General features: G+C 43.1%; 1 protein-coding gene across 1 annotated transcript in view; it reads left to right on the top strand.

Moving 5' to 3' along the window:
• BPIFC (BPI fold containing family C) overlaps positions 1-14,942 on the top strand; it is a 44,268-nt gene extending 29,326 nt beyond the window's left edge. The window contains exons 12-16 of the mRNA XM_019960111.2: positions 448-515; positions 10,906-10,948; positions 12,586-12,649; positions 13,393-13,469; positions 14,346-14,942. Of these exons, the coding sequence (XP_019815670.2) occupies positions 448-515; positions 10,906-10,948; positions 12,586-12,649; positions 13,393-13,469; positions 14,346-14,465 (372 nt within the window). The 3' untranslated portion in view covers positions 14,466-14,942. The remainder of the gene's footprint in view (positions 1-447; positions 516-10,905; positions 10,949-12,585; positions 12,650-13,392; positions 13,470-14,345) is intronic.
• The last annotated feature ends 947 nt before the right edge of the window (positions 14,943-15,889 follow it).

Raw genomic sequence — 15,889 nt, 5'->3', positions numbered from 1 at the left:
CATTCAATGGCTCGCAACCCTTCCCCACATGCTGTGTGCCCTTTCCTCTGCTTCATTTACATTAATAACCAATTTTTTTAATAAGTCCATCAAGGTGGAGTTCAAGTTTATTTGAGTAGATGAAGGCCAAATGCAATCTGAGAGAAAACGACTGAACAATGAACCTAAGTGAGATGCTACACACACACACACACATACACACACACACACAAACATACACACATACTTACACATACATGGAAAATAGAGATTAGAAGAAAATGAAAAATAATTTAAAGGAGATCTGCAAACAGAAAGTCTTTATAGTCTCCCTACCTGCAAGACAGTATTTTCAAGAGCTCTTTCTTTTCAATATTTTTTAAGATGAAAGTGCTATGGGTAGTGATATTTGTGACCAAAATAGACAAATTCACTCATCTTACTAATGAATGCCTTTGTTCTCTGCAGGTTGCTAGTACCAATGTTGCCCTGGCTATTTTGGGACAAAGACTGATCTGCTCTTTATCTCTGAACAGGTAAGCTCAGTTGATATGACTATTGGATGGTAGTAACAAGTGAATCAACAGGCCAAGAGACAAGTGAACATTCACAACACAGGTGAAGTTATCATCCAATAGACATGAATCATCAAGCATTTCTCCTGTAACAGTCCAGATAATTTCAAAGTATGGATCTAACTGAAAATTGCATTATGAATTTTTTTATCTTCCCAGTAAACAATATTCAGATAAACCTGGCAACAAAATTAGCATAAGTTTAATTCTACAATGTAAATTCTCATTCTAATGGTACAGCAATAAAAAATGAATTTCCTTTTCAACAAATTTAAAATAGATGCTATTGAAGAAAGAGAATGAAACTTTGAGGTCAAGGAATGAAGTTTCAAAACCCTGCTCCCTGGTTCCAGAACCATGATCAAGTCTTTTAACCTCTTTGAACCTCAGCTGTCTTATAAATCACCTCTGAGTTACCTTCAGTCTCTAACATTCAGAGCCCATTACTAGAGTTTAACTAGAATAGAGTTTAACTAGACCATGCCCCATGGCCTGGCTGGCTCTCAAACACAAGCCATGCAGTGTGAAAGAGCTGGAGCAGGTCATGTACACAGATCACTGAACACTAATTGCCACTGGGAAGGATCATCTTCAAAGCTCATTCTCTTCAGCCCGTATAAAGCCCATAGTGAAAGTCATGAATCAGACAAACTAGGAGTGAGGATATACAGAATAATCAGATGGCACAGATTAAATCCATGAAAGGAGGAAGAGGAAGCAATAAAATAGACAAATCAGAATCTGAAAAGACTGGGAAACCAACAGAGGAGAAAAGTCAATCACTGTAAGTCAACTTGATGGCTAGGAAGACTATTGTAGGAACATGGAAAATATGTTCAGTAAAATAATACAAAATGAAATAAGCAGAATATAGAACTGCATAAACACAACAATCAACCATGTAAAATAGCTTTCCATCTGGATTAGAAAGTGAATTACAAATGGAGCATTTTGTTAGGATATGAGATTATGAGTCAGCTGTTTTCTTAAAAATTTTTTTATAACTATGTTGCTTTTCCAATAAAAGGAATGATAAAAGCAAAAAGTAGTGTGGTTTCCCAGAGATAAAAGATTTCATGAAGGCTTTCTCCTCAACTTTACCCAGGTTTTCAAAGAAGGACTTATTTCTCCATTAAATTCAATAGGCATGGTGCCCAGAGCCTATGAAACTTCAGGGACTCATGAAAATGTTTTAATATATTTTAAAATATAATGAATTCAATCCAGACTAGACTGTACCATGACTTTATAACACCTCAGTCTTCGGAGATCAGTTTTAATGTTTGTTTTTTTGTTTTTTTTTTTTTTTTATGGAGGAAGAATTCCCAAAGGCTTCAGGCCACCAGATGTCATGATGTAGCCTTGTTTAGAAGATCAAGGCTGATGAATTTCTTAACCTTGATGGGTGATCTTTGAGATGGCAGTTTTAATGGTTGAAAGGGTAGAAGCCAGAGAGCAGAAAGAGAGAGGGGAAAGGGATGGAAGGTGAGGAGCTGGCAGTATCTGAGCTAGGCCATGAGAAAGGACAATTTGGAAGTTGGTTTGCCTGAGTCACAGTACTGTGAGTACAGGTGAGACCTCCATCTGATGGCTGAGAGGAAAGGGGAGCTGGAAGTCTGGAGTGATGGGAGATCCCTGGGGCAAGGCTGCCAACTGAGGCAGCAAGCACTGGGAAGGTAGAAATAATATTTACCCTTAAGCCAGGGTCTGGTTTCCTGGCAGGATGAGAAGGAAGGATTTAACAAGAACAGGACTTCAGGCTGTGGCAAGCAGGTAACAAAGACCTTGAGTTTCAGAGAGACCAAGGTGCTTTCCTGCTGACCCTCAACTCCAACATTCCTACCAGTAAGAAACTGCAGGTACAGTGGGCATTATGTTTCTTTACAGAAAAGTGAAAGTGTTTGTCGCTCAGCCATGTCCAACTCTTTGCCACCCCATGGACTGTAGCCCACCAGGCAACTCTGTCTATGGAATTCTCCAGGCAAGAATACTGGAGTGTTCAGCCATTCCCTTCTCCAGGGGATCTTCCTGACCCAGGGATGGAACCTTGGTCTTCTTGCATGCAGATTCTTTATCATCTGAGCCACCAGGAATAATTAGGAAAACTGATGGTAACCTGTTAAATTCACATCATCCAAAGAAATGTTTGAATTCATTCTCCAGCTTCCTGAGATCCACAAATCGGCTTTGACCCTGCAAACACAAATCTGAAAGTAGGACTCCTGCCTTCCCAAAGTCTCCTCAGACTCCCCTGTGACCTCCTTTAGATTCAGGTCACTGGGCAGGCTTCCAGTACCCTGAGGCCTTGGTGGGCTCTGAACAGGACTACCTACATAATTTGTGAGGCTTGCTGCAAAATGAAAGCGCAGAGCCCCCTGTTCAAAAATCATGAAGAACTGCAAGATGGAGACAGCAGGGCATTAAACTGAGCACAGAGTCCTTCTGAGCACTGCACAGGTCACATGCACTGAGCCTGAGGGTGGCTACTGCCACAGTACAACAGCAAACCTCAGGCAGTGAGCAGACTGAGGGCAAGGCTGGTGGGCCTGGCATCACTTGGCTCCAAGGAACAGAGGCTGTGCTGACAGAATGCTTTAATCTTTGGCAACAAGAATGGTAACCCTATCTCCCACACGCCCACGCCTCTGCTCCTGGGCTCTGGGAGAGAGGCTTTTCAGGGGGAGCTGGTTTGCCGTTAGGTGACATCATAGAGGGGCTTCCCAGGTGGCACTAGTAGTAAAGAACCTGCCTGCCCCAATGCAGGAGATATGAGATGTGGGTTTGAGCCCTGGGTGGGAAAGATCCCCTGGAGGAGGGCATGGCAACCCACTCCAGTATTTTTGCCTGGAGAATCCCACGGACAGAGGAGTCTGGTGGGCTACAGTCCATAGGGTTGCAAAAATTCAGACACAACTGAAGCCACTTAGCATTCAGGCACACACACACAACGTCATAGAGACACAGCAGGAAGAGGTGTAAAGAAGACGGGGATCAGTGAAACATCCCTGAGAAGAACCAGGGAACCAGGGTCTCTGAATACATCCCCCCAGAACACCATAGCCTTCCTAACCATCCTCTGCCTGAGGGTGGCTCTCTGGAGCTGCTCAGGGCTGGCTCCCTAGATATAAGATATAGAAATCAGAGGCTAATCCAAGGTGGAGAGTTTAGAGAGGAGGTGAAATCACAGGTTCAGAATAGCTGGTTCAGGTCCCAGCCCAGATATCATTAGCTGTGGGATCTCAAGCAAGTTTCCTAATGTCTCTGGGCCTACATTTTGTCCTCTATTAAATTATATAGTAAAACCTACTTTAAGGACTTGTAAGAACACTGGAGTGGGTTGCCATTTCCTTCTCCAATGCATGGAAGTGAAAAGTGAAAGTGAAGTCACTCAGTCGCGTCCAGCTCTTCGAGACCCCATGGACTGCAGCCTACCAGGCTCCTCCGTCCATGGGATTTTCCAGGCAAGAGTACTGGAGTGGGGTGCCATTGCCTTCTCCAAAGTGTATGTTAAGTGTCTTAAAAAAAAAAAAAAAAAAGATGGCAATTTAAAACTTGGATGCTGGCTTCAGTCAGGGGAAGCCAATTATTTTTGAATTCAAGAGTATGTCAAGAGTTTCATTCAGAAAATACTTCATTCCTCTGCCTCCTGCCCAGTGATGGGTACTAGACAAATAGCCTTTTGCTCTATTATTTATAACTACTCTTCATTATTGAGCCTTTACTATCTGCTGGTCCTGTGCCAAGCACTACATGTATATTATTTAAACCTCACAGCCTGTATCTCCAGAACCCAGTACCATGTCGGCAGATTGAATGATTAATCCTAGAGGAAGCTTATTATCCCCATTTAATGGTTTATATGGGTCAATTAACTAAGTGTTGACCAACATAAATGGACTGCCAGATATTTCTCCAGCAAAGATGGTTTAATTTGGGACAAGCAGAGAACTGCATTTTGGGGTCTATAACCATGGGGAGACTTGTACAAGCCCCCACATGGCAAAGGAAGGAGAACCCTTTTACAGAGGGGACAAGGAAGTCAAGAGGGCTGTAATAAAAAGTCCGTGACTTTTCTTTAACTGAGTCCTTGCTAGAAAAGAAGAGGAGGCTTCCTTCTTCCTATTGGGCTCTGCTGTTGTCCCAGGGTGTAAGAGCTCCCCCTTCTGGTTTCCTGACTCTATTTAATCAAGCCTTCTGTTTACTAATAGTTTTTTACATGAGTCACAGAGCTATTGAATGGCAGAGCCAGAACTTGAATCTAAGTGAGTCTTCAAAGCCATGCTTGTTTGTTTCCTTGCTACATTATACTGCATTTGATGTGATGAATAGCTAAGACTTAGAAAATGACACTTAGACCTTCAACTTATAAAATAAATATCCTTGCCTGGAGGAGGAAACCAAAAGCATGGAGTCAGGTTAAACTGAAATAGGCAGCATGTCCTTTCTCAGTTTTAAATACTGATAGGAAAAAGAGAAGACACTGGCATTCTGTGTCCTAAAACGGTAAAAGCACACAGCCCTTTTCTCACTGCATTAAATGAAACTCGGCCAGGGAAAGCTAAAGAAAGCCAAAGCTGGGAGTATTAGTAACAAAGTTGACTTCTTTGGTATGTCCAATTAGAAGCACAGGCTCTGGAGTCTCGCGTGTCTCATTGTGAATTCGACCTCAGTCATTTGCTGACTTGTGACCTTGTACAAGTCCACTGATCCCTCTAAGAATCAGTTTCTTCCTCAGCATAACAGAGCCCCTGTTTAGAGTGTTGTATTGGAAGAGATGAGAATGTAGGAAAAGCACAGCTCCCAGCACATAATCAGTGCTCAAGAAACTTTGTTGCAGCTAGTAGTAGGGCTTTATTCTTTCCCATTCTGGGATCAAAGTTGGGCCAAATAAGACAGGAGAAATTGGTCCCAAGAGACATGACAAGTCAGGAGGGTCTTAAAAGCTGTGGAGTTGGCCTTCGGGTTACAGCTCTTTCTACAGTTGAGTCTTTTTTTTCAAACACAGTTCTACTTGGAGATAACTCCGATCCAGATTGGTCTTGTAGTAGGTGTTTTTGAGACTAATTCAGAGACTAAATTAAACAACACTTCCCCTTTTATGGCCTTCATACAGATTACTTAATTCTAACCCTTTTTCTTAATCACGTGTAAAACTCAAGGCAATCCAGTGCACATGACTGCTCAACCAATTAGAGTGTGGAACATTTTTTTGACATTCCCATAATCAAGAATTTGGATGCTCCCAAACTGCACCCCACCCCACTACCATACACACAGGTGCATGTGCGTGTGCACACGCGCGTGCGCGCGCACACACACACACACAGTTGCCCTACTACCTCTCCCACGCAGCACTGTCAGAGAATGCAAATACAGCTGCCTACAGCAGATAGTATCACACCCAACTCTACTTCTCACAGTTGGGCAGATAAACTTTTCCCAGCGTGAGCCATCTGGTGAGAAACAGAAAGGAAAACAGGTCTGGGAAGAATGGATTCAGTTTCTGTTGGAACGGTGCTCGGACAGGCCAGCAGAGCTCAGGCTTGGCAACCGGGCTGATTTCCATCTCCACCCTCCCATTGAGCTATGGTTGAGGCCAGCGGAAAGGAAGGCCACAGTGGGGGCCCCTATTGGAGAAGCAACCCCCAATGACTTCTTCCCTTTCTCCCAGACTCATTGGTGGGAGGGCGGATTTCTAAACTGCAGAAGGCAATGGAGTTAAAATACCGGGAAACTCTTCCTCAGCGAGAGAATCCTTTGCTTCTGGAGGAGGCTCAACATATGCCTCCCCTCAAAAGTGTTCATCATTGGATTAAATCCACAGCCTAGAGTTTTCAAGATCTTCAGCATCTGGTCCTACCTTTCAAACTAGCCAGTCTTCCCTCCCTAAAGTGAACATACTGCTCCAGCTGCCTCACCCTTGAGGTGACCTCAGTCCAACAGACCAGCGGCCCCCAACCTTTTTAGCACCACAGACTGATTTTGTGTAAGACAATTTTTCCATGGACCAGGTAGGGGTGGGGGGATGGGGAGAGATGGTTCAGGCAGTATTGCCAGCAATGGGGAGCAATGGGGAACAAACGGCATTGATCGCCCACCCACGGCTCACCTCCTGCTGCACGGCCCAGTTCCTAACAAGTACCAGTCCGTGGCCCAGGGGTTGGGGACCCTGCAATATACACTTTCCCATCCATCTTTTATCTGCTCATTTATCCATACGTCCACTCGGTAAGAATTTATAGAGCACCAAGTATATGTTCTGCCCTGTTCTTGATACAGAGAGCTGAGAGAAAAACAATAGTTTCTACCTTCTGGGTCCTCAGCTTAGTGAGGGTAATACTCAGATTAACAAGCAATTACAGTACTGGGTGCTAAGGGACAGGTGCTTGTACGTGGTAGTATACAGAGTGCTTCTCTCAAAGGACAATTTATTTTCCCCCCATATTACACACACACACACACAATCCACTCTGGTCCTATCACCTTTTCACACCTTCCCAGAATTCCTGCAACAAGTAGTGTGTAAACCCATAAAACAGCACCTGAATACAAGCTGCTTTGTAATATCCTACAATTGTTTCCTGCACATACAGCTTCTCCCGATCCCTCAAAAATACAGATACCAATAAAATTCTTCACATTGCCTAGCACATTACTGAGCATAGAAGAAGCACCTGGGAATCTCACCCTGCCAATCTTTTCTCCATAGTGCAACTAGAGTGATCTTTACAGAGCACTGACATTCCCTGCCCCTCCTTAGAAACATTCCATAGATTCCTTTCCAGATAAACATAAAATTTCTAACATGGCCTGAATAGCCTAGCCTGGTCAGACAGACAGCCACTGTCTGTCTGTCTAGCATCATACTGCAGCTCTCTCCCTAGCTTTCTGTTCTCTCTACACAGACCTTTGCAACCTCTGCGCAGACCCCTTCCCCCTTCCTTCCCCATTTTGCCTTTTTAATCCTGCTCACCCCACTCCAGTACTCTTGCCTGGAGAGTCCCATGGATGGAGGAGCCTGGTGGGTTGTAATCCATGGGGTCGCTAAGAGTCGGATACGACTGAGCGACTTCACTTTCACTTTTCACTTTCATTCATTGGAGAAGGAAATGGCAACCCACTCCAGTGTTCTTGCCTGGAGAATCCCAGGGATGGGGGAGCCTGGTGGGCTTCCGTCTATGGGGTCGCATGGAGTCTGACACAACTGAAGCAACTTAGCAGCAGCAGCAGCAGCATCCTTCTTATGTCAACTCTAAGACACAGCTCTTCCTTGGAAACCTTACCGAATCCACCAAGTTAGATCAGGTTCTTTTGTCATTTACCTCAATGAACGTATTTCTTTCCTTCAGAGTTTTTATCTAACCTTTAATTAAGCCTTCATCAGTGCGATTGTTTGGCTAAAGTCTGCCTTCCCACTGGGCTGTAAACTACAAGTGACTGTGTTTGGTTTTTACTCACATTTCTATCTCTGGTACCAGTTCCAGGCCTGACATATACTAGGTTTTCAATAGATACCTGCTAGAAGAGTCAACGAGTGAATGAGGGAAGACTATGTGTGATATATGTCATGCTCTGTACTCAGTCCTAGGAATACAAAGGGAATTAAGGCTGGATCTCAACCCACAGGGAGCTTATAGTGAGAGGGCAAAGAGAGAAGCAATTATTATAGGGACTGCATACAAGGACTCATTATCAATGTCTGACATGGCCATAGGGTTGCAGGAAAGGCATTGTGAGTGTCTGTGCGTTGGTCCACTTGGCCTTCATTATGTCACACTTGCTACATTAACTCAGAATATGAAGAAACTTTGTCTTTTGCTGTGTTTTAAAATTTGCACTTTAGCTCTGGTTTTCGATCAGAGCAGTAAACCTTCTCCAAAACATTCCTTTCTTTTTCTCTTCTCTTCCTTCTTTCTTTCTGCCATGTGGCATGCAGGATCTTAGTTCCCTGACCAGGGTTCAAACCCATACCCCCTACAGTGAAAGAGTGGAGTCTTAACCACCAGACAGCCATGGAAGCCCCCAAACCCTTAAAAATAGGCTTTACTTGGACTATCAAGTCTAGTGGTTAAGACTCCATGTTTCCGATACAGGGGATGCAAGTTCAATCCCTGATGGAGGGACTAAGATCCTGAATGCCATGTGGCATAGCCAAAATTAAGTAAAATAGGTTATACTTTTATATGCCTGCAACATAGAACTATTTGAGCTCCCTTTCTCTCCAGCTACTCTGTGTTTCTCTAATAAAAATTAGCTGCTAGTAGCAGGACTTCCCTGGTGCCTCAGACTGTAAAAAAATCCATCAGCAATGCCAGAGACCTGGGCTCGATTCCTGGGTTGGGAAGATCCCCTGGAGGAGGGCATGGCAACTCACTCCGGTATTCTTGGCTGGAGAATCCTCATGGACAGAGGAGCCTGGTGGGTTACAGTCCATGGGGTCAAAAAGAGTCAGACATGACTGAGCAACTAAACACAGCCCAGCACAGCAGGGCTTGAAGTAACAGATTAGGGGCCAAGAGGAGAATGCAAAGTCAAAGGAGTGAAGTTGGTTGCCACCTAGTGGTCTGAGTTGAGCTTTTGTGTTTTTCAGAGCCAGGACAGGAAGAGTTTAGCTAGTGAGACTTGTCCATTAAATGGCAACCTACTCCAGTACTCTTGCCTGGAAAATCCCATAGACTGAGAAGCCTGGTAGGCTACAGTCCATGGGGTCGCAAAGAGTCGGACATAACTGAGCAACTTCACTTCACTTCACTTCACTTCACTTCAAACTAACAGGGTAAATTGAGAGCTAGGAAACAGAAGTAATCCCAGGTGGCTCAGTGGTGAAGAATCTGCCTGCCAACTCAGGAGACACAGTAGACACACAGGTTCCATCCCTGGGTCGGGTAGATCCCCTGGAGCAGGAAATGGCAACTGGCTCCAGTATTTTTGCCGGGATAATCCCATGGACAGAAGAGCCTGGTGGGCTACAGTCCACAGGGTCTCAAAAGAGTCGGACACAACTTAGCAACTGAGCACACGTGCACAAGGAAAGGAGAGTTGGTTTGTAGGAACCTCAGATGGTACCCAGTCATGGTTTGGGGATGTAATGAAAGATCAGAAAGGAGATTCACAAGTGTGTTCCTCTTTCGTGTAGGGCGAATTTCTAGACTGCTCTAGATTGTTCCTCATAAGAAGCAGGTTGACCGGGGGAGGCATCCCCCTCACATTTCCCCAGCAGTATCTTCAAGTGATGTTCAACTGCTCAGCTTCCTTCCTTCAAGGATGCCCTAAAAATTCTGGTCTTCACTTTCTAGTAAGATCAGTCTGAGTCACAGGGCCTCTGATATCATCATCTCTTTTCTTTTTTCTTTTTTTTTTTAATTTATTTTTTGGGGATCTTAATCCCTCAACCAGGGACTGAACCTGTGCCCCCTGAGATGGAAACACTCTATCTGGAAAGTTCCCTCTGGTACCATTTCTGATCCTTGTTAGAATTAACAGTCTTTCTAGTTTTTGCTCTTAGCTGTCACCTTAAAGAAACCTCAAAGCCTAATTCATACTAACATGATATTGGCTGATAATAAGCAAACTTCTCTTCCATGCACATTTGTTTCTTAAATGTTAGAGCAGAAATATTCTTGGGAGAGGCACAGCTGAGTAAAGTGGCCACACCTTATTGAAGAGGGGCATAGATAGGGAGACACTTAGACGTTTGTGAACTCCTTGATCATCAGTTTTCTTGTCTGCCAAAGGGGCAGTGATAGGAGCATCACTCACAGAGTCATTGGGAAGATTACATTCTAAATGCTTATATAGCTTTTAGGAGAGTCCGTGTCGCCACCACTGTCGTCATCACTGTCATTGTCATGTTTATTAATAAGGGACCAGTCTAACTCGGGGAAGTTGCAAGGTTGAGTTTAGGGCAAGAAGACATAAAAACTGCTTCTTAAGAATGTTCTGGGAAGTTCCCTGGTGGTCCAATGGTTAGGACTGGTTACTGTCACTGCCAGGGCCTGGGTTTGATTCCTGGTAGGAGGACTAAGATTTCAAACACCACATATCTCAGCCCAAACAAAAATGTTCTGTGTTTCAAGTTGGCAACAGTAAGTCCCTTATAGCAAATGCAGTTGGGCAACCTGTCTTGTTTCCGTTTTTCCTGCCCCGCTTCTTCAGCAGCAAATACAGGGGGAAAGATGCACTAGAACTCGATGTTCTCACAAGTTTGTGTGGCTTTTAAATAATGACTTATTGAACTGAAAAAATTGTATCTTTTTCCTTTTGTTTCTTTCTACTGATGTGGTTGTTTTTAAGCCTTCCCTCCTTGAACTGGTTCCTACTGTTTTTTGTTGTTCCTTTGTTTCATTTTCAGATTCCGCCTTTCTTTGCCAGAGTCCAATCGCAGCAATATTGAGGTAAGAATCAGTGCTCTCCAAGTTCCCACCTAGGGAAAAATGAGAAATCTATATAGTAGCTGGATAATTGTTTTCTTTGCCTCTGAGTGTAGGCTTTGATTTTAAAATTCTTTATGTAGCTACACATCCACCAAGCCCATTAACCATTAAGCAAGAGAGGAATTCCCTTGTATATATTCAAAAAGACTTTAAAAAGAATTCAAAAGATTGTTAAGACTATGTAATGCTGGGGGAGGGAACAGACATTCTCAGGAACATGTCATTTTTTGGATAAAATAATCCTCTAGAGTTTACGATTCAGACTACCAAAGGATGATGCTCTAAATTGTTAGGCATGGTTCAGTTTGTTCTTCAAAGGTTTTCTACCCATCTCCTAAAATTAAGTTAAGGCTGGTTGCGTAGATGCCTCTTTGGAGGGGTCTAGCTTGGTGACCTCCTAATTGGAAGAGGTCATCCCAACATACAACATGGAAACCCTATGCCCCAAGCCTCAGGAAGATCAGCCAAATCAACAATTTGTGTCTCTACCCTATCTCTACAAGTCACTTATGTTATAGAGAAATGGTTCTCAGTTAGGGTCAATTTTCCCCTTCAGGAGCATTTAGCGATGTTTGTAGACATCTCTGAAAAAAAATGACAATGGTGTAGATAAGGAATTTTATATCATATTAACTTGTTTAATCCTGGTAAAACCCCAAGGGATTAGTATTATTATCTTCACTTTATGGTTGAGGAAACTGAGGCACAGAGAGGTTAAGGAACTTCCCCAACATCACACAGTAAGGTGGTCAAAACAAGAGATACACCTAGGAAGTCTGCTTCAGAGCCATCCTTGCTAAGCTGCAAAAAGGTTCTTTTCTTATTATTGCTAAGCATATAGGATGCTTAAAAAACATTCATTGAACGAACTGAAGTTCATCATAGTCTATTTGTTTTTAATACCTGAGTCTTCCCAAGAACCAGCAGTTTGCTAAAGTGAAAGTCGTTCAGTCATGTCCAGCTCTTTGTGACTCCATGGACTATACAGTATATGGAATTCTCCAGGCCAGAATACTGGAGTGGGTAGTCTTTCCCTTCTCCAGCGGATCTTCCTAACCCAGGAATAGAACCAAGGTCTCCTGCATTGCAGGTGGATTCTTTACCAACTGAACTATGAGGGAAGCATTTTGCTAAGATTATACAACTACTTAGTTTATTAAAGATAAATTGCATGTTCTGGTGGTGCCATTGACTATAGAGCATAACATAGGGAAACTCCTGTGACTGGAGTTCCCAATAAATTAATGAAAGACCACTAACTGGAATATCTATTGGCCATTCTAGATTGTCTTACTTGATATCTAAGCTGCCACGTTTGCTGCCACTGTGTGGTCCCTCTGCATTTGCTGTCACCATGATCCAGTGTAGAGAGGGCAGAAATGCCCATCCTCAATGAGGAAAAAAGATTAGGAAACCTGTGAAAATGGTTATCCACAAAATAGCTTTCCGTGTCTGGAAACCTAGAATATGTCTGTGGGGAGATGCTGATTATTGCTGCCCATTCTGATAAGGTCTGGGAGAGTGCATGTCCAAACCAGGCATCATACTTTCAAAATACCCTCATTTAACAACTGATCCAGTTTCCCCTTTCATTTTAGGTCTTGAGGTTTGAGAACATTCTGTCCTCCATTCTCCACTTTGGAGTCCTCCCACTAGCCAATGGTAAGGGAATCTGGGGAAACAATGTAACTCGGACACTGGTTACATGTTGGGGATTGGCCGGGATTTTCCATCCTGAAGCTTGTACTTGCTAATATGTTATTATGAATCCAGGCCAGGGCCAGAATTGACAGAGTTGATACCATCAACTATATGGCTTCTAAATTAGATATTCCAGCTTCAAGCCTTGTAGCAACCCTACTTGCAAGCAAGAACTGCTAACTCTGGTTGAGCTAAGGAAATTAAAACCATTCTCCTTAGGCAGTCAAGAATCTCCTTTGGGTCAGCCAGAAATGAGATGAAGCTCTCTTGAGGGTGTCTCTGTGGTTCTTATGCAAAGATCACCACTGGAATAGACAGTGGAATGACAATCCCAGACCTACACTGCAATTGTTCACAAATGGTAGCATCTTGAGTGCGGCTTGGTTAAAATATGTTTTGTATTGGAGATCAAAATATTCTCAGGACCCACTGATTAAGGTATTTTCAAAATATAAATTGGATGAATTGCTATCTTTTTTTTCTGCCATCCAGATACACATAGTTGCAAGAACATTTTTATTAAGCACAGACTAACCATTCTTTCAGGAAAATGCTATGGATATATCAGAGAGAATTGAAGGCACAGAACCAGGAAGAGTGGAAGGATAAATTATCAAAAAGTTTTTTGTTAGTCTCTTACTAAAAAGTTTACCAAATCTTCCATTCTGGTGCCCAATTATTTCACACCTTATTCTGTATTTTAGCAAAATTACAGCAAGGATTTCCTCTACCCAACCCACACAAAATCTCACTCGTCAATTCAGATATTGAAGTTCTTGAGGTAAGAATTATCAGTATTAATTGCGCCATTTCTTTTCATCGTAGAATGCACCTCTTCTTATTTTTCTTACTTTTTGTTTTATTTTGTTCTGCTTTGTTTTTTCCCAGCCCAAGGAATTTTATAAACAAGATATTTAGCTCTTAAAGCTCATAATTAATAATGAAAAGCCCTTAAACTTGAGTTTAAAAATCACACCAGAAAAAAAAAAAAAAAAAAAACAACACACATCAGACCAAATCTGATTTCCCTGTGAAGCCAAGGTTATTCACACCACAGTACAAGAAGATGCACCTGTGCACTTTATTTTATTTGTTCCACAAGATATGCTGTAAGGCTGGGATTGTGAATCCCATTTTATAGATGAGAACAGGAAGACTCAGAGAGGTGAAAAGGTTTATGTAGCTGGAAAGGGCATATTCGAGACCAGATTGGCTCTTCTGATTCCCTTAGTAAGTAAACTTTGGCCTGAACCAAAGACACTCCTCTGGGTTCAGGGATCTGCTGTAAGTGGTTTCCTGGTTAATTATTATTCACAAACTTCAGAATACCTTATTTCTTCCCTTCTGGGGCTTTTTGGTTTAGGGAGGTAGATGTTAGAATCCGACAGAATTCTCCAATCCTATATACTACTCTGCACCCCCTGTTCCCTCCCCATGTCACCTTCTATAATTGCTTAAGTCGCACAAGGTGACAAGAATCCAAAATAGCCTGTTCCCCTGTCTGAGACATTGACAAGGAGGTGGGGGTAGAGGAGGGTATGATATAGTAGGACCCGGTAAAGAAGCCCCGTCCCCCTCACCCTTCAGGCAGACTTAGACATCCTATGGCAGCACACCCCCAAGTTTGACATCGTCTTCGTTGTTGCATCCTTTTCAGGGTTTCCTTTTGATCTCCACCGACCTGAAGTATAAAACATCAAAGCAGCAGCCAGGTTTCCATGGTTGGGAAGATCTGCACCTGATAAGTGGACAGTGGAGCGGGAAGCCAACCCCATGATTGCCTGTTTAGAGTCCACTCCAGGAAGCAAATGGCCCTTAATCCCACAGCTCCTATAAACCCAGGGCTGGAAGACAGTACACACTGGAATTGTAAAGCCCTTGTGGAACGCCGGAAGTTTTCTTTCTCAAGGCCTCAGAAATATAGAGGGAGGCAAACTGGGTGAAAGGGTTAAACCAGGCTGTGTGTGTCCCCACGGGCGTGGAGGGGTAGCTGTTGGAATGTGCGTTCGTGTTTGCGTGCCTGTTGTGTGCTCCTGTGTCAGTGAGATTCTGTGGCCAAGAACAAGGTATGTATTACTTCTAAGGTCTGTGAGAAGGTCTCAAATACAGACTTGCATCAGTTGTTATCAGCGGAGATCCCTTCAGCCTCTTCAGCTTTCTAGGGTTCCCTCCTCCCTGCATACTGGATTTTATGTTTTATATTTACTGCTACTGTCTCCTGTATTTAATTAAAATTGTTTTCTATCAAAGTAAATTTTGCCTTTTCATTTGCAAAGTTTCTTGTCCCTGATTTTTTTTTTTTTTTGTAATAAAATAAGACAGGTAAGAAGAGAATATGGTGTCCTTAAGGGTTTTTTGTTTGTTTGTTTGTTTGTTTGTTTGTTTTTCTCTCCTACGCTGCACGGCCTTCTGGCTTGTGGGACCTTAGTTCCCTAATGAGGGATGGAATCTGGGACCTCTTGGAAATGCAGAGTTCTAACCACTGGACCATCAGGAAATTCCCTAGTGTTTTTAATACTACCACAAACTGAGCTTGTACAGATTTCAAAACTTGATTTAAAAAGGGAATATGTTCTCTCTTTGGAGAAGGCAATGGCACCCCACTCCAGTACTCTTGCCTGGAAAATCCATGGACAGAGGAGCCTGGTAGGCTGCAGTCCATGGGGTCGCTAAGAGTTGGGCACGACTGAGCGACTTCACTTTCACTTTTCACTTTCATACATTGGAGAAGGAAATGGCAACCCACTCCAGTGTTCTTGCCTGGAGAATCCCAGGGGTGGGGAAGTCTGGTGGGCTGCCGTCTATGGGGTCGCACAAAGTCGGACATGACTGAAGCGACTTAGCAGCAGCAACAGCATGTTCTCTCTTAGATGTGTCTGGAGAGAAACAGTGATTGCAGGAAACTACAAATTGTATCACTTTAAGTTTTAGGCTGCTTTCTCTCTCAAATTAAATGAAATGGCAATGCAGAGTACTAGATAAATCATAGATAGATTAATGTTGTTGGAGCAACAAATCATTGGGGTAAAATTGGGGCAGAAGAGGAGGAAAGGGGAACTAAATAGAATCCACACTTTGCTTTTGTGATGCTGACAATCCAGTGGGGGAACAGAAGACAGCTGTTTACTGGAGGGCTTACCCAGTATTTAATCTTCACGATCACTTGTGAAGAATTATGATCCCATTTTATAGAAAAGGAAA

Source organism: Bos indicus, chromosome 5 (genome assembly GCF_029378745.1).
Source record: "Bos indicus isolate NIAB-ARS_2022 breed Sahiwal x Tharparkar chromosome 5, NIAB-ARS_B.indTharparkar_mat_pri_1.0, whole genome shotgun sequence".
Lineage (NCBI taxonomy): Eukaryota > Metazoa > Chordata > Mammalia > Artiodactyla > Bovidae > Bos > Bos indicus.
Note: the sequence above shows the minus strand (reverse complement) of the source record. Positions and strands in the feature narration are given on the sequence as shown.